The sequence below is a fragment of the Natator depressus genome, chromosome 18, assembly GCF_965152275.1.
Source record: "Natator depressus isolate rNatDep1 chromosome 18, rNatDep2.hap1, whole genome shotgun sequence".
NCBI lineage: Eukaryota > Metazoa > Chordata > Testudines > Cheloniidae > Natator > Natator depressus.
This window is the reverse complement of record NC_134251.1, coordinates 19,760,912-19,778,570: the sequence shown is the minus strand read 5'-3', so window position 1 is coordinate 19,778,570 and position 17,659 is coordinate 19,760,912. Positions and strand designations below refer to the sequence as shown.

The window sequence follows — 17,659 nt, the reverse complement described above, 5'->3', positions numbered from 1 at the left end:
TTCCCTCTAAGGTGCACACCTGGGCGGCTGCACACAACAGAATGAAGGGCCACCCACCTAATTAGTGGAGCCGCACAGGCGTGGCTCCACTAATTAGGTGCCTGGACTCTGGAGAAGATGCACATGTAAGGTGAGGTGGTGGCCTTGGGGGGAATAGGGAGTAGGTGGGAGGGAGCAATGGGGTGATAAGAGGGAGTGGGGGGAATTTGGGACCTGCAGGGCTGCGACGGCCAGAGAAAGAGACGACTTTCCCCAGCTCCAGGGCTGTGGTTGCTGGGGAGACCCCCCTCCTTCCCAGCCCCAGCTTGGGGGCTGCTGTGGCGGGGGAGAGAGGGCACATCCGTCACGTTAGAAAGGTTAAGACTACTACTATTAAAATGAGTCATGTGCTTTTATTTGTAGAACAAAAAAAGTTTACTATTAAGGGGTTTTTTTTATATAGCGCTTTTATCCAAAGCTCTTACAATAGTTAGCTAACGGTACAAACATTTGGAAAGATATGGTCCGCCGAGACCCTCCGCAATTTTCAAGTGGTCCGCGGAAAAAAAGAGTTTGAGAGCCACTGACCTAGGGCAATACAAATCAACAAATAGCTGTGACAGTACAATCGCCTTTCTGACCTCTGTCTCTCTGTCCCCTCACAGCCTGTCCCGAAGGCACCTTTGGGAGGAACTGCAGCTTCACCTGCCACTGTAAGAATGGAGGCACGTGTGATCCAGTGACTGGGAAGTGCCGCTGCCCGCCTGGGGTCAGTGGAGAACTGTGTGAGGATGGTATGGTCAAGCTTCCCAATCTCCTGCTTCATGCAGTAATGAGACTCCCCCTTTTCGCTCCCCTTAGCCCAGTGACATGATGGTGAGGGAGGTGCTTCTGTGCAGGAAGGCTTCATTCTAAGCAGTTAGACAGCAGGCTGATAGAAACGCTGGGCCACCCTGTGCTCCTGGTTCTGTAACTGAAGGCACAGTCTGGCCGCACTCCCTGTGCCACGCACATTGTGAGTAATGTTTCATGCACAGATTAAGCAGGGTGGGAGCTGGGGTGGGCAGAGCAGAAAGTGTCAGCACAGGAGAGCGGACCAGGAACTCCTGAGCATCAATCTCAGCTCTGACACTGACTCTTTCAGTGACCTCAGGCAAGTCATTTAACCTCTCCACCTCAGCTTCCCCATTTGTAAAATGGGCACAGTGATACTGATTGCCCTCACCAATGTGTTGTGATGATTAGTTAATGCTAATAAAGTACAATGATATCAGTGCAATACATGTGGAGGAAGGACAGAGGGATCTGGGCATAGGATAGGTGCAGTCTCTCTGCTATTCTGGGCCCTGAATTCTTGCACAAGGTGCTGGGGGTTGTACCTTCCTAATTGTCTTGCTCTCCTCTTTTTACTGTAGAATGTGTTTTAATGAAATTGGGGACAGAGCAAGAGGAAAACAATATTTCTTAACTGCTTACAGGCTCCATTCCCAGAGCTAACAGGGTAGTTCATTTGCTATTTGAATTGATACTTTATAGTGGCGTGTTTGCTCTAGTGATAAATGGAGATCATAGCCAAGTGTGATGCCCGAGGGTTCACTGTCTACTTGTGCTTCTGTTAAAACTTAGAAGCACTTTACATAGGATGTGCTCTATTGTTCAGTTTATATTCTTTAATCTGTTACCTGACACCTGTATTTTAAGGGCACCTGGCATCTTTTAACCCTTTGCTTGGAACATCACTGTGTGTGAGACTCTGACACATCCCTAGATTCCATCTCACTTGCTGGGTCACGTAGTCTTGTGTTTAAAGAGACTTTTTTTTCCATATGAAAAGGGTGATTGAAAAATCCACTTGCCAGGAAACAGTGTTCTAGGTCACGCCCAAATTCCTGCCCCAAGCGCCTTGCAGCCCGAGTTTAGCAGATCAGTGACGTCCTCCTTGAGACACAGGGAGCAGTAATGGGCACTGACTCCTAGGCAGATGATTGTCTTGGGGAAAGTTCAGTGGAAGGCAGCCAAAAAGAAAAAAGGTTCCAAGTCATAAGAAGTAGAAGTGGTATGGAAAGGTGTCATGGTTGTCGCTGAAGTGGAGGTAGACACTGGAGACATTTGAGAATAGTCGCTTCCCATCTTCTTGCACAAAAGGGATCAGTTGAACTGGGGTAGATATTGATTTATTTTTCACCCCGAAGGGTTAAAGTCATGGAGATATAATCTAAAAACGTGAAAACAAGGAGGCAGTAAGAAATTCCATCAAAATGACTTCATTCAAGTGGTTAGGAGCAGACGGAATCCATTGCTGGAGAAGGCAATTGAAGCAGAGTATATATGAGTTTGAGACACACCCAGACGTTTTTCCTTAGGAAGGAGGCAGCTGAGGGGCACAGTGAAAAAGCAGGAAGGTGGGGTTAAGATAAACAATAAAGAGCTGGCGAATTGGGTCAGACAGCCTTCCTTCTTCCTAAACTGTCTGATGTTGTTATCAGATGGGAGAAGGCGTGTGATACCTGTACCTCTGATGGTGGAAGTGTTCTGTGGATGCAGTGTATTTGGCATATGCTTCTAATATTAAATTCTTCAGCATTAATAAAAACCTGGCAACTGTTCTATTCCTTTAACAGTTCAAATATGATTGTCAGTTTTCCCAGGGGGTGGCTTAGTGGTCTAAGTGTCAGGTCTGAAAAAGCTAGACTTCCTGGAACTGCATGTTTGGCTGCCAGCAGGATTGACTCAGCCCTTTGTCCTTCCAATGTGGAAACAATGGTGCTGGGTGCACTGGGGAGTATCTTGGATGCATAAAGGGAGGAAGTACCATGTGATTTGCTGGGTGAGGTTCTGTTTGATCTAGGGGGTCATCAGAAATCACAGGGCATTTGTTTCCCACTGGCCTTTATTTCTAACCTGGTGCTTCCCATCTGGAACCCTGGATGCGGCTGCATTTCAGTGCTTCTGTGCATTTCTGGTTGTAAAGCACTTTGCACTGAAAGGTGTCCTGGAGCTGACAATGGTAATTTGGTGTTTTCTAGTTATTTGTAGAGGTCTGTCTGTAGTATGGGTTTATCATCATCCTGTAGCATAGGATGTGTCACACTAGATCAAATCACTCTCTATCAAGTCCAGTATCCCGTCTGTGGTATTTGCTGATTCCTGATGCTTCAGAGAGATTCCCAACACTCCATAATGCATCTAACCTAATAAACACCCTGTACATGAGGTGAGAGATGCAAATCCTTTCTGATCCCCGCAGCTATTGGATAATGCCCAGAAGCATATGATTTGATTACCCCCTTATTGATATCTTACCTCACAGAGAGGCAGACGTTATTCTTCGTGACAGAATGATCCATTCCTTCTTTCACATCCAGATGCCCTGTAGGACTGTGATAATTTGTTATCCTATGCAGGCAGTGATTTTGCAATGGGGGTGTTCTTGCCAAGTTCCATTGTAAGCACCCACTGAAAGTGACGTGACACTCCTGTGCTGGGTGTTCTTACCGGAGTACATTTTCCTCTTTCTAGGCTGCCCTAAAGGATTCTTTGGGAAACAATGCAGGAAGAAATGCAACTGTGCCAACAGAGGTCGGTGCCATCGAATTTACGGGGCCTGTTTGTGTGACCCTGGACTTTACGGACGATACTGCCATTTAGGTGAGTCTGGCCAGCCATAGAAGGGTTGGCTGACTGCTGGTGTGCCCCCTGGTGGCTGGGTGTGGTGTAGGTAGCTTTCCTTTTCCAGTACTCACTGCCCATGGTCATGCCATCGTCTGCTTCTTCTCATGACTTGGCCCTCCAGCCAGGTCACATTTTAGTCCCCAACCATTCCAGGGTAACAATGTCCTTACCCCATCTCTGAGTCCCATGATCCTCATATCGTTCTCTCAGGGCTTTCAGTTATTCTTATCCTCTTATCAGGGGCCTCATGCAGACTCCTTGCTGCTGCCTGCCTGGACTTCTTCCTCTCTCTTTTTCAGGCCATTTCCCCACAACCTCTCTAGCTTCATCCTTTCTCAAGGCTGGGACTAGCAGGGCTCTCCTCTGGAATCCCCCAACAAAATCCCTAACTAAAAGTACAACAAACACACCCAACTTCTTCCCTTCTCGGGCTTGACCTTTCATCCCTCTCTGTTTCGCAGTTGAATGCCTCCCAGGGCTCTCTCCTCAGAAGTCCAGATCCTGCCCTTTTATCAGGGCTCACCACTGCAGCTTGCTCCACCCTGATGGCTGCTCCTTGTCTCTCTCGGTATCCTGCCAGACTTCTGTACTTCAGGGAGAATCCCCCAGGCCAGCTATCCCCCTGGGTCTCCTCCTTGACCCTGCCAGTCTCTCCACCCTCTACAGCCAACAACGGACTGAAACATTCTCTCCCTGCAGCCCCCTTCTAATCTGGTCTTCCTTTCTTTATAGTCATCACCTAGCTTGGCTTCATCTGTAGTTAGGCCTGGTTCCCACCCTCCAGGTGCAGCCAGGTGAGTTAGTTAGCCTCTCAGGCCCACATTAACTTTTTCAAAACCAGGATGAACCCTTTCTAACACCGTTACCTTCTAACACTGTCAGACAGATCTTTCTAAGAGTTCCCTTTGGGCAGGGTCTTTGGAGGGTGATAACGATGCTATTGGTTGTCCTCTGCTGTTTGGTTTCCCAAAGCACTTAATGATGCTTTCCCAACACATCTAGCCTGCCCGAAGTGGGCCTATGGGCCCGGGTGCTCCGAAGAATGCCTGTGTGTGCAGCAGAATACCCAGGAGTGTGACAAGAAGGACGGCTCCTGCAGATGCAAACCTGGTTATCATGGCAAAAGGTGTCAGACAAGTGAGTGGTTAGGTGACATGGGCTGTTTAGGGGAATATTTCCCTGGGCTTTCCTTTTTTCCTCCCGCTCATTAATTTTACTGGGAAAACAAAGAACCACTAAGACCCTCCCCAAGGACATCCTGTTAATTAGAACAGGAGCAAGCCAATTTTCAGCTTTGGTCAGCTAACTTAGGGTGTCTAGTTCCACACACATTGGATGCCGGTGGAAACTCCCTGAACTTGTGTCCACAGTCCAGCTAGGTGTGATATATTAGATAGTGAGGGGTCTGTTAGCGTTCCACTGCAGATACCTCGAATCCCTGATACTCAGTTTGGGCAGCGTGTTCTTCCCAGGTCTGTCTGCTAATGCCGAATGCTTTTTCTTTTCAATGTCTGTCATTAACAGAGTGTGACTCCGGCTATTATGGTGGTGGCTGCAAGAACAAATGTAGTTGCCCCTTGGGAGTTTCCTGTGACCATGTGAGCGGAGAGTGTCAGAAAGAGTGTCCCGAGGGTTACCATGGGGAGAACTGCGACCAAGGTAAAACCCGCATGTGGAACTGGGTTGCGGAAGGGCAAGTGTTGCACCAGCACAGATTGTGCACGTATCATATTCTACTTTTCAGAAGCTCAGTGAGCTTCGCTGGCAGGTACCTCTGAACGCCGCTGTTCAGCTTGTTATAGTGTATCAGAACCACAGGGGTTAAGGAGGAGATTTCCCAGGTACTGCAGTAACCAACATGCTCTAAAAACGGAGAGAGAGAATAACTCGGCAGGCGGAGTCCAGATATTTTATGCTTTGCAAGGCTGATTCCTCTCGCTATAGCATGACTACAGCGCTTGGGGTCCATAGATGTACATATCTATTCTACTGTTCTAAAGGTTACTTGCCTCAAAGGTTACAAAGGCGTTAATGACACACGTAACAATTTTTAAGCACGTTGTAGATACGGGGTAGATTTTTCGCAAGTGCCTACGTGTCTTGGAAGCCTAAGTCTCATTGGAAGTACAGTATAACTGGCTTCCAAATCAGTGCCAAACTATTTAGAACACCAGTTTTTAATACATCGATGTATTTACAGAGGCATTTACAGCACTTTACATTGAGGGTGGCATATTTCATCGTAAAATGCTTATTAGACAAATAAAGGACACAGACTCTGTACAAGGGTTGGTGTGAATGGTTTATTTCTAGGCAGGCAGTTCTTTGAAATGAAGCATTATTAAAGCCGTTCCTGTGTGGCTTCTGGTCTAAATTCTCAAAAGCCACTACTGGTGTCTTTGGGTACTTCCAGTTTTGGATCCCCAGTGTGGGACACTGTAAAGGGACCTGATTTGGCTTCTTTCAGATATTTCAAGTTGGGCATCCACAATCGCAAGTCCCTTTGAAAATGTTGCCTCTATACGTCTGTTCAGTGACTGGGTGCTGTACCATGGCTAGAGTTTGTCTGTTAGTTCTCCAAGGATGAGCCCTGATTTATTGCCTCTCAAGTTCACTGAAGGGCTTGTGAATTTCAGAAGTGAATTGGGACAAAATGCTTCTATGTCCCAACTTCCAGTTCACACATACCACCTTCTTGTGTACTTCTCCTTGTTAGGCCAAATATCTTTCCAGGGTGCCTGCAGTGTCCTGTGCCAGCTGCTACCTATGCAGAGTCTGAACATCTGTAGGGGTCAATTTAAGCTTCCTCTCCCTATAGGAGCGAAGCCAGAAGCAATAAGCTGAAATTGAAATGGCTTTAGATGATAAAAGAACACCCAGGGGCTATATCAAAGCATTGCAGTTTTTTAAAGAGTGGAGGGAAACATTTTTTAATAATGATTCTTAATCAGAGCAGGAGGAAAAAGCCACACTTTATCCTGCCATTTGGGTGCCTCGGCTTTTGTAGATGAAGATGATATTTAGCAGCGTTTTCTTCTTCTTCCTTTGACATCTGTTCATTTTCAGGCGTTCCATCCCTGGCAGAATGGAGTCAGAGTCTCCTTTCTGCGTTTTATTCCATATTAAAGCTTTTTTGATCTGAAAGAGGAAAAGAAAATCTTATATTTCAGTGGTCTTAAAATTTAACCTGGTGCCCCCATATGATCCTTTTCTCAGTGTCCTGCCAGGGCCAGCCTGGCAACTGGAATACATGACTGAAGCTCCCGGGTAACTGCGGTGCAGTGCTCAGACTGTACGAGCTCCCTGGCTTTGTTAGTTCATGGCAGAGGTGCATGTTAGATTTTCTTGCAGTGAACTCTCGTAGGTTAATGTAAAAAGGCAGTAAAAGAACTGTTGCTGTGAGGTGTGAGGGGATGATTAACCAGGAAACATGACTGCAACAGAACTTGGAAAATTGGACTTTGGTCCAGCCTCCAGTTTGGCCCACGGATCAAAAAGCATCATCCCCTTTTGTGTAGCTGTTTTGTTCTTGGCGCATTTAATTATTGTTATTACGTGTTTCTGACATTGGTGCTTATGGGCCAGCCAAGGGAGGGGCCCCATTGTACTAGGTGCTGTTCAAACCCAGAGTGGCAGACAGCCCCTGCCCTGAAGAGCTTCGGTCAGAGTAGACAAGACAGACACAGGTGGGGGAAGGGCTATAACACACCAACAGAGTGACCTGTGTGATTGCAGCATGTGACGTGTTCATTCATTAGTTCTTGGTCCATGGGGATGCCGAGGGGAGGAGTGGCCCCCTCTGGGCCCCATTTTTGTCTCCTCTAACCTTAGCGCCAACTTCTTGGATCTGGTAGGAAATATCCAAGTGCTGTCATCTTCAGACATAGAAAGGAAAAAACCCACAGCATAAAAACACTCGCTGCTGCTCAGTGTCCAAATTCTGACTGTGACTACCAAATGTTAGTGTAATTTAGTAGCATGTGCTTATGCTGAATAACAGCACAGAAAATGTAGCCCATTCATTTTATCAGTGAAGGCGAAAGCCGTAGATTTTCACCAAAATATTCCAGTAGAGCAAGTCAAAGGGTTTGCTTTTATATCTATTCTACATTCCTGTGAAAAGCCAATGACAGCAAATAATCTATCTCGATCAGCTTGGGCTCTGTGCCTGCAACCCACGCTCTCTGCTGACATGACTACCCTCTTAGCAACAAGCTCTGTGGCTTAATTTTGTGTTTGAATAATAGTGCCGCAAAAAGCGACGGGGGGAAATAAGAGAGACCCCGCGCCCCCCCCCCCCCCCACTCTTTTGCCTGTCACTTCAACCAACTCAAACAGATTCTTTTTTCTTTGAGGTTTGTGAGAGTGCTTCTCTCCTTTTTTCCCTCCAAAAATGTTTTAATTGTCATGTGCTTCCTGGTACTATCCAGGTGTATAAGTGGCTCTGCCAAAATACAGTGAGAAAAGTTGTCTGTGTGGGGTTAATTTAGCTCTGACTGTAGGCAGGAGGTGCTCAAAATCTTGTCAGCCCATTCTTGTCAGTTTTCTAGACCAGAAACTTGGGATAAACCCTGTAGCTGAGCACACCTCAAAACTTTGGGACGTTCGCATCCAAACTTTGTAGCTGGCACCCTTTTGTGGTAAAAGTCTGATCTTTGGGTTGCACATCTGTGCTGGACTGCTGAGCCCTGTGAGGATTGTCCAACACTGTCTCAAAGTTAGATTCATGCTTGTGTCTCCCATCATGGCCAATGTTATTATGCCCATGGGACTGACCAAATGCTAATGCCACTGATTTTTCTTAAAAAGAAAAGGAGTACTTGTGGCACCTTAAAGACTAACCAATTTATTTGAGCATGAGCTGTAGCTCACGAAAGCTCATGCTCAAATAAATTGGTTAGTCTCTAAGGTGCCACAAGTACTCCTTTTTTTTTTGCGAATACAGACTAACACGGCTGTTACTCTGAAACCTGATTTTTCTTAGTGATTCTTCCATGCCAATCAGGCATTATTCTCCTGCAGTTCTTGCCCTCTTTCTCCGATATTCTGCCCTCCGTGCCAAATCTACGAGAGTTTCAGGAATCTACCAGAGGAGATGCAGAAAACGTTTGCAAAGTTTGTGCTTCACTACAGAGTTCCTAGCTTCCAATCACCTGGGAATCAGGGGTCCTTCCTAAGGTCACTGGTGGTCTCAGATCTTCCATATGGCAGAGAACTGCGCTGCCTCTGGAGCCACTGAGCTAGTCCAGAGGTTGGAAATGTCAATCAGGAGATGCTTTTTGAAAGAATAAAGAATGGAGCTAAAGTCCTCAGGGAAGAGTCACAGGAAATAACACAAATATTTTCATAGAAATAATAGGCTCTTGACTCTTGTTTGGATCTGGAAACTATTAAAGAGCGAAGACAAGCATCTGCCACCCATTAGCAAAGTAGAGAAACATTAGAAAACTCTGCAGTGTTGCTTTAAATCTCTGAATGTGTGCGGGGGGTTTTCCCCCTCCATCTTTTGTGAGTGTCAGTGTGTTACAATGCCTGAGACTTATGAAACGCTGGGGCACGTGTACAAACACATTCCAAGCCTGGAGCTCTCCTCAGAGATTCAAATAGGATTTAAGGATCTTTAACTTTGAGGCACTCGGTCTATGTGGGGCTTAATTACTAAACCAGATCGTTCTGCAAAAAACCAAAATCTGGCTTTCCCAAACAAGCCTCGCACAGTGAGCGAAGGAAATGAAAATGTGCCTTCCTCTTGTGCATGATAATTCGCTCGCTCGCTTTGCATTACATTATCCATTGTCGACAGTGCTGACTCATAAAAATTGGACTCTGTAATGTCGGAGAACTTCGGTCTTCGCCTTTGAGGTGGTTTTTTTTTGGACTTCAGGTTAGGCAATGATTTGGGAGAGTCGAGGTTTGACTCATTTGAAAATGGTGTTCTGGCGTGCAAGTGTGTGCACATCTGCCCTCTAGTGGATGGGAGGTCAGATGCGCTGAGGTGTTGAAAGCCACTCCTGTAGCTCAGGGGGTGAGGCATGCAGTTATGGAGGTTCTTAGGGCTATTCCTCTTGGCACTCGCATGGGGTTAACTGATGTCAGTGGTGTCTGTGTGTGTGCCAGTATGTGTCCATTTTATGTGCGACTCAGTATAAGCATGGGGGCTTCTTGCACGGCATTTGTCCTCCTATTGTATCCTGCAGCGATATCATAATGTTGAATTGAGGCCGTCGCAATCATTTTGATGGCAAGAGACTGATATGACAAATGAATGGTTGTGACTTCTCCACATATTGTACAGTTGAGGCAGGAAATCCCTGACCCACACAGAAGTATCCTCCTTAATTGCTAAGGGAATACAGGAAAAACTAGCCATGTGAACATCCTTCCCGCCCTCCCTTAGTTTACAATGTTTTTGGTTTTGGGGGGGAATTCTCCTTTAGCTTCCCTGAGCATTAAGATTTAGCCATAGGTAAATTTGACAGACATTTTATTGGTCGGATTACAGAAACAAGATGCCAGAAAATGGGTCAGTTGTGTTTCAGTACAAGGGAACCACTGACATCAGGTCCTCCGTGGTTCCAGGCCAGGAAGGAATGCGGGCTGGTTTACAGACAATGCCCAGTCTTGGTGGAAATATACTAAAGGTGCTAAAATCTGGCAGCTCCTGCCTGTGGATGAATGTTTGTGCTCTGGGTGTGCCTCTAATAAGGACACTTTGCAGGCAACAAACCATAGGCAGCAGGGGAGGGCTGTTTGGCCTCAAATGGTAGTTACTGAACACATGAGCTTTCCTGTGAAAGGGCAGGTAGCAACAGAGGAGCTCATTTCAAATAGAAAAACAGTGTGGTGCTGTGAAATTTCTGCGCTGCCTCCTTGTCAGGGACCTCTCACTGGGGGCCTGATGGGTAGGGTGAGATCTGGAGGGGGGGGAGGACATGATGGCTAGGGTGAATGACAGCGTGGCCACACGCACACCCCACTAAGACATATTCCCTCTGCAGCATGGAGCGCGTCAGCGGCTGTGTCTGGTCCTCTGTTCACGCCACCCTCCCCAGCTCCTCAGCAATATGCAGTGTGGTTATGCTCCTTTCCAGTGGAGGGGGCCATTTCCCCTCTCCCCTTCTGACGCATGCACCGGGAAACAGCCATAATGTGACCCCACAGAGTCAGGGAAGAGGTATCTCCTTTGTGATGACGTGAGGGATCTGAGCTGTGATTAGCTGAAAGTCTTCTCTTGGAAAATGTGTCATAATGAAGTGTGATTTCTCCTCCATTATTTTAACTGTAGAGTGCCCAGAAGGGAAGTTTGGGGTTAACTGTTTACAATCCTGTTCCTGTGGCAGCTCCCCCTGCGACCGGCTCACTGGGATGTGCATCTGTTTGCCGGGTAGAACAGGACTTGACTGTGGCCGAGGTGAGAAGGCAAGAGGTGTGGCTGCGGGTGGTGGGGGGAGAGTTAAACTGTCCATTTGGGTTTTTTTTTCTTTTGTTAAATTAAAGAGGTTTTACAAACCTCCTGCAAATAGATTGTGTGGAGGTAAAAAAAAAAAAGGCAGCATTATTCTTGTGTACAAGACACTGACAATAAAACCAGCTAGTCCAGGTCCATTGTCCAAGCTGAATGACGTGTAAGCAAGTGAGGAATGAAAAGTGAATTGGAGTTTCCAGGTGTTGAAGTCTAAGGAATTTTTCTTTACAGATGGATATTTTCTTTTTTTTATCATCCTCACCATGTCCCTTTAATGTCTGGAAGACCAGAGATCCCTAAATAAAAAAGTTAGCTACAACAGCTGGAAGATATTAGTCATATTGAAATGTCTTCGTTCTAATAGCTTGACTGAGCAATATAAGACACACATGTACGGCACTTAATAGTTCCCCCCAGCCATTGGAGGGGCTTGCTATCACTTTAACAAGGATACTTGACTCAGCTTTAGCACTTCTCAGCTTCTTGGCTCCTTTTTGGAACTAAATGCAAATCTTAGGAATGCTGAGCAAGATCTCTGTCTAGCAACGTGAAACCATCTTGCCTGAATGCCGACCACCTGCTTGAAACATTTTCTTACTGAGGAGCAGGTCAGAACTCACTAATTATAAGATCAAGCAGCAAGAAACACATTGGAAAGTGCTTGGGCTAGCCTAGGTTGCAGAAGTATGTGCTTGCGTAAAGCAGGCAAGAAAGCAAACCTGTCTCAATGCACAGCAAAAGCAAGTGGTTAGCTCTTACAATTTTAGGATGTCATTGTGGGGAGTGCTGAGCACCATCAGTTCCCATTGAACCCAGTGGGAATGGATGGAAAGCAGCATCATGCAGAAAGCATGCAGGATCAGGCCCTTTTTTAGTGCCCGTAAGCGGCTGGCCTGCTTTACTGTGTGTCCCTCACATAGTTGATGCTGGGTTTCAGGTGCACCAGCTGCCTGCACGCAGTCAGTGCGTTGTGAGTGTTCAGCTCCTTACTCAGCAGCTGCTTTGGGGTGCCTAGAGACTCCGGGTGCTAGGGAAAACTTGATTCAGCCTATTCGACCTCAGTAACTCTGGCTGGAATTTTGTGTCACTGTAAATCTCCTGGCACTGGATGAATTGTTCTTTCTGAAGCAGTGGCATTTGAGATTCCCAGCAATGTGGCTTTGGTGAAGAGCCGGTGGGTTAGGGCTTGTGCACACAAACTGTCATTTTTCATCTAGAATATCAGAAGAAAAACAAGCAAAACAGGTGAAGAAAACAAACAGAGCCTGCTAATGCATGGAACAAGCAAAGTGGATTCAGAAAACCAGCTCAGGAATTAATAGCATTTGCTGTGGGGGAGGCAGCATTGCTGAGTTTGTAGAGACAATGTACCTGATTCCACTCCCGGTATGGAACGGTGCAGCAGAGAGAACGTTTTGGCTGGTAAGGGAAGAAGATTCCAGACAGACAGGAGTGATGCAGGATGATGGCATTCGTAGAGACTCCGTTGTCATAAAGATAACTGGCCCTAGCAGCTGGGATGCGTGTAGTCTGTCCCCCAGCTCCACACTGAAAGAGAGGAAATTCAGATCACGAGAGCACAAGCCTCACTTAAGTCATAAAGAAACAATAAAATAAACCTGTCTCTTTAGTTCTTTTTAAATGGCTTTGTGGCACGGTTCCCAGGGCTTGCAGGCACCCCAGGGCTGTAATATTTGAAAGAAAGCTCTGGAATCGAAGAAACAGATTTCCCAGCTCGTTCCCAGTTACATTCACGTTGTTCAAACTCCTGGAAAGATTGCCTGGTGGGCGAAGAAAAGGCTTGTTAAGTTTAACTATGTGACTTCAGTGCTGCCTTTCTAATGTCATTAGCTTCCCTCCCTTTTCTGGAGTAGGACCCAGGGATCCAGGTAGTAAGAAAAAAAGCTTAATTCAAAGTAAATAACAATAAAACTCCCTGGAGAATGTAAACCAGGCGAATACTCTCTCTGAAAGCATTTGAATGAGGGTGGGGTTCTGTCCAGGAATGTGGGCTGGTGGATGAGAGATGGGGGTCAGGGGAACAGATTTGAAAACTCGTTAGAGCTTTTTAGGGCATCTTTTGTTCGTGGCATTTGCTTTTCCTGTCCCCAGGCCCTGATGTGAGGAGCAGCAGTAACAGCAAGGGTGAGAAAGGTGTAGAGTGGGTAGCATGGTGGTCTTCAGCCACTTCCTAGTGGACGGGTGTCCGCATTGCCATTGGTACTAATTGCCACCGTATTAGTATTCTCAGCAGAATGGGGTCCATCCCCAGGGGTGGCCTCTCCAAGGCGGGGTTGTATGCACTGGCTGCACAGAAGCTTGCCCTCTCCCTGCCCTTACTACACCAGCTCTGTGGAGAAAGGGAGCGTGTTATCCTCCAGGGCTGTGGAGCTGGCATCTTTCCCCAGCACTAACTGCCTTTTGGAATAATGAGTGGAAATTCCTCTGGCATCCATCTCTGTCTGTGCTTCAGCTTGCCCCGATGGCCGCTGGGGAGTGGGCTGCCAGGAGATCTGCCTGGAGTGTGAGAACGACGCCAGCTGTGACCCGGCCACGGGTGCCTGCCTGTGTCCACCTGGATACATTGGCAGTCGCTGCCAGGATGGTAAGTGGGGCCATTTAAGGCTGGATTTGTTCCATCTCGGTGAATGCGCGTGGGTGGTGATCACTAGGATTCCTACAGGCGAGGCCTGGACTGTCCTACTTATTGATCTGAGCCTGTGCTTATCTGTCACCACTGGGCTAAATAAGAAACAGCACTTAGCATTTTACATCCTGGAGTGCCGGGCGTTAGCTGGTGTCCTTGCAACTCCTACGAGCTACCACGGGTCCCTTTTATAGGGACTGTGTCTACGCTAGGAGGACTATACCAGCGTCGCTGCAGTGCCATAACCCCATAGTGGAAGTGCAGCCTACAGTAACAGAAGGGGTTTTTCTGTTGGTGTAGGAACACCGCCTCCCCAAGTGATGGTAGCTTCTGTCGACAGAGTTGGGGGTGAGGTTGGCAAAGCTACGCCGGCCAGGGCTGTGCATTTCTCACACCCCTAACTGCAGGGGTGCTGGAACCATTTTTACAGTGGGGGAGCTGAGAGCCATTGACCCAAACTGCAAACCCCGTATACGATGGAAACCATTTCAAGCCCGGGGTGCAGCAGCACCCTCCCCCACCACACCCTTAGTTCCAACACCTGTGCCTGACTGATGTCACTATGTTGACCTAAATTTTAAACGTAGCCTACGCCTGGGAAACCAAGGTACCAAGAAGTTGTGCAGCTGGCCCAGAGTCACACAGTGAGTCAGTTCCTGGGTCCCAGTGCTCTGCTCAGACAATCCCTCTGTGGTCTGGCAGTGGTATGGAGCTAAAGTCTAGCTGCTTGCAGGTAAGTGGCTTAATCCTCCTCCTTGTCTGATGTACGGAAGGAAGCAGTAATGCCAGAAGGAATGCAGCCCCTCAGTGCAGGTTCCTGGACCTGGCCAGCCCAGGTGGGAGCATCAGGCAAGCAGGGTTTTTAAAGCATGTGGCTGGGCCAATCTTGATGGCCCTGCTCTAGAGCCACGCTGGAAATCAGGGTGTGTAACACCACACGCTGCCTGTCAAAAATGTAACTACTGCACCGTTTGCAGCAGTTTGCTCTTAATATCTCTCTTCCCTTGCAGTGTGTCCAGCTGGCTGGTTTGGGCCAGGCTGCCAGATGAGATGTAGCTGTGGGAATGATGGATACTGTCACCCGGTGACAGGGAAATGTAGCTGTGCCCCTGGCTGGACTGGGGATAACTGCAGGAGAGGTACAGTACTCTTCGTGTGCCATGGACACTGTGTGGAGGGCACCTCTCAGTGTATGTTCGCTTTCATGTGTCTCCGTTCTGTGTGTGCAACTGTCTCTCACAGCCCCTCTGCCTACCTGCCCTCCCTCTCCCCTTCCATGTCCTTTGTGGGGATTCAAGCTGCACAAAGGACCCTGTACAAAATGCAGTGGTACCCTGTGTTACCTTATCCCCTAGTATCAGAGGGATAACCTTGTTCGTCTGTATCCACAAAAACAACGAGGAGTTGCATCTGAAGAAGTGGGGGTTTTTACCCACGAAAGCTTAGGCCCAAATAAGCCGTGCCCATTGATGGAAGCCACATGCATGCAGAGGAGAGAAGAAAAGCCCCTTCTCCCCCGTGTCCTTGCCCAGCTGAGCAAAGGGCACTGCCATTCATGGCGTGGTCTCTCCTCTGTTTCAGCCTGTGACGCTGGCCACTGGGGCCCAGATTGTGCTAACACTTGCAACTGCAGCAACAGTGACGGAAGTTGCAATATGAGGACAGGACAGTGCGTTTGTGAAGCCGGCTCTACGGGACTCCATTGTGATCAGAGTGAGTGTTGTCGGCAGGCTGGTCTAGCCCTTGGGTTCCAGGCTGGAGCGCTCAGCCAAGCTGAACTCTGTTAGCTTTTATGGTAGAAAAAGATGCTGGCCTGGCAGCCCTGCTGAGTGAAGCCCTCTGCTTATCCACAATGGTTAACACACAGGTAGAAGCAGGGCCAGCTTCCCCCATAATGGCACATCTGTTGGGGTGGGGCTCGTTCTTTTCCCAGGCCCGGTCTCTTTGCTGATGCGGTAGAACACAAGAGTTACGAACTGACCGGTTAACCACTCCCCTCATCTGGAACCAGAAGTACGTGATCAGGCAGCAGCCGAGACCAAAAAAAAAAAGCAAATACTGTACAGTGCTCTGTTAAATGTAAACGGCTACAAAAAAACGGGGGGGAGAAAGTTTAAAAAAAAAAGATTTGACAAGGTGTCACGGAGTCACCGGCTGATGCTCTGGAGCTACTCCATACGAAGCCAGCCAGGACTCTAAGGTAGGAAACTGATCCTGGGCTTGTTCCATTTAAATGAAGATGGTTAAAAGCAGCATTTTTCTTCTGCATAGTAAAGTTTCAGAGCTGTATTAAGTCAATGTTCAATTGTGAACTTTTGAAAGAACAACCCTAACGTTTTGTTCAGAGTTATGAACAGCCTCCATTCCCGAGGCGTTCGTATGAGGTTCTACTGTATTACCAATGAGTGCCAGCTGTGACTGGTGTTTTGGTGACATGGATCTGTTCCCTAAGTCCTGGAGCAGAGACCACCAGTCCACTGCAAACAACCAGCCGTCAGATAGCGCTACTTTCATTCACTGCTGCCCTCACTCGGCAGGGTCTGAACCAGCGGCCTCACGTAGCCTCGTAAAGTGACCCTGATTGGAAGGACACTCTTGTCAACGTTGGTTGCCTTGTATTTGCTAGAGTGTCCTGAAGGATGGTTTGGGCTAAGCTGCCGACACCGGTGTCAGTGTCACAACGGAGCTGTCTGTGACCACGTCAGTGGGGCGTGCACTTGCAGCCCTGGCTGGAGCGGGACATTCTGTGAGCGTGGTGAGTACCCTGGTTTTGCCCTTAAGGAGAGCTAAGGAACCTGTCATGTCTAATGAAGTCTCCATGTCACTGGGAATTGTGCAGGACCTCCTACTGGAAGTGTTGGCAAGAAGCACCCAGCAGAGCTGTGGGGACTATTGCACTGTCCCAAGCTGGCCCCAAAGTTTAATTCTGGAAATAACAGGTTCATACAAACAAGTGAATGATGGTGCATGTAAAGAAGGAGCCTCCCTGTTCGCACATGCATGTGGGTATGTTCTGGCAGCATGAAGGCTATCTGATTTTTGCATGGTGCATGCATTTGAAAAGGGTAGCTCTGCACTTCCTGGTTCCCACTAAGATTGAAAGAGCCAACAAAAGGCTGCTCTCACCTTATCTCCAACCTGGTCAGATGCAAGGAACACCAGCAATCTCACAGCAAGGTATCCCACTCCACGCAGGTTGGGTACTTTGTCAAAGCTCCCAAGCTTTGGGGTATTTATCCAAATCAAGCTGATGAACGTTTGGAGAGTCCCATCTTCAGCTGTAAGTGCCTTGGGGCAGGGACCATCTTTGTCATTATGTGCTTGTACAATGAGATCCCCATCCTTGATTAGGGTCTTTAGGCTATCTCAATACTAATAGCCCATTATTGGTCCAAAGCTTCTAATTATGGTGGCTAAACCCCACAGCCTTAACATCCATCAATGTATTCGTAAAACAATTCACTAACCAAAAGCATCTGCAGTTTTGAATAATCCTCTGAGATTTGCCAAAGATTCAGACTGATACTAACATGTTTGTCTGCTCCCAAGGGAGATCACTGAAGAGGCAGATAATCCCCATGCACCACTTTTCCTCTTAGTCACAAACCTGGGCCAGTTTTGCTTTTCCAGCATGTCCCTAGTTCCACGCCTTGCAAACAGCCACCTGCAATAAGCACAGTAATGTGGGTTTTATACGGTGAAAACCAAATAATTGAAAAACTCCCTCTCGAGTTGAGTGAGACCTTGAAGAGGCCATTTCAGTTCAGACCAGGATTTTGCTGTAGAGCTTTGAGCCCCATGGTTGTACGGTGGATACTGCAACACCCCCCCCCCCCCCCTTAGTGATGGCTAGAGGACAGCCCACTCGCACTGTGAAGGGAACACTAAGAGCTGGC

The 17,659-nt window shown here is 47.6% G+C and overlaps 1 protein-coding gene across 1 annotated transcript in view; it reads left to right on the top strand.

Annotated features, from left to right (window-relative positions):
• MEGF6 (multiple EGF like domains 6) overlaps positions 1-17,659 on the top strand; it is a 248,824-nt gene that overhangs the window by 208,001 nt on the left and 23,164 nt on the right. Inside the window, exons 15-23 of the mRNA XM_074934107.1 lie at positions 645-773; positions 3,499-3,627; positions 4,654-4,788; positions 5,176-5,310; positions 10,937-11,062; positions 13,590-13,721; positions 14,774-14,902; positions 15,345-15,476; positions 16,390-16,518. Of these exons, the coding sequence (XP_074790208.1) occupies positions 645-773; positions 3,499-3,627; positions 4,654-4,788; positions 5,176-5,310; positions 10,937-11,062; positions 13,590-13,721; positions 14,774-14,902; positions 15,345-15,476; positions 16,390-16,518 (1,176 nt within the window). The remainder of the gene's footprint in view (positions 1-644; positions 774-3,498; positions 3,628-4,653; positions 4,789-5,175; positions 5,311-10,936; positions 11,063-13,589; positions 13,722-14,773; positions 14,903-15,344; positions 15,477-16,389; positions 16,519-17,659) is intronic.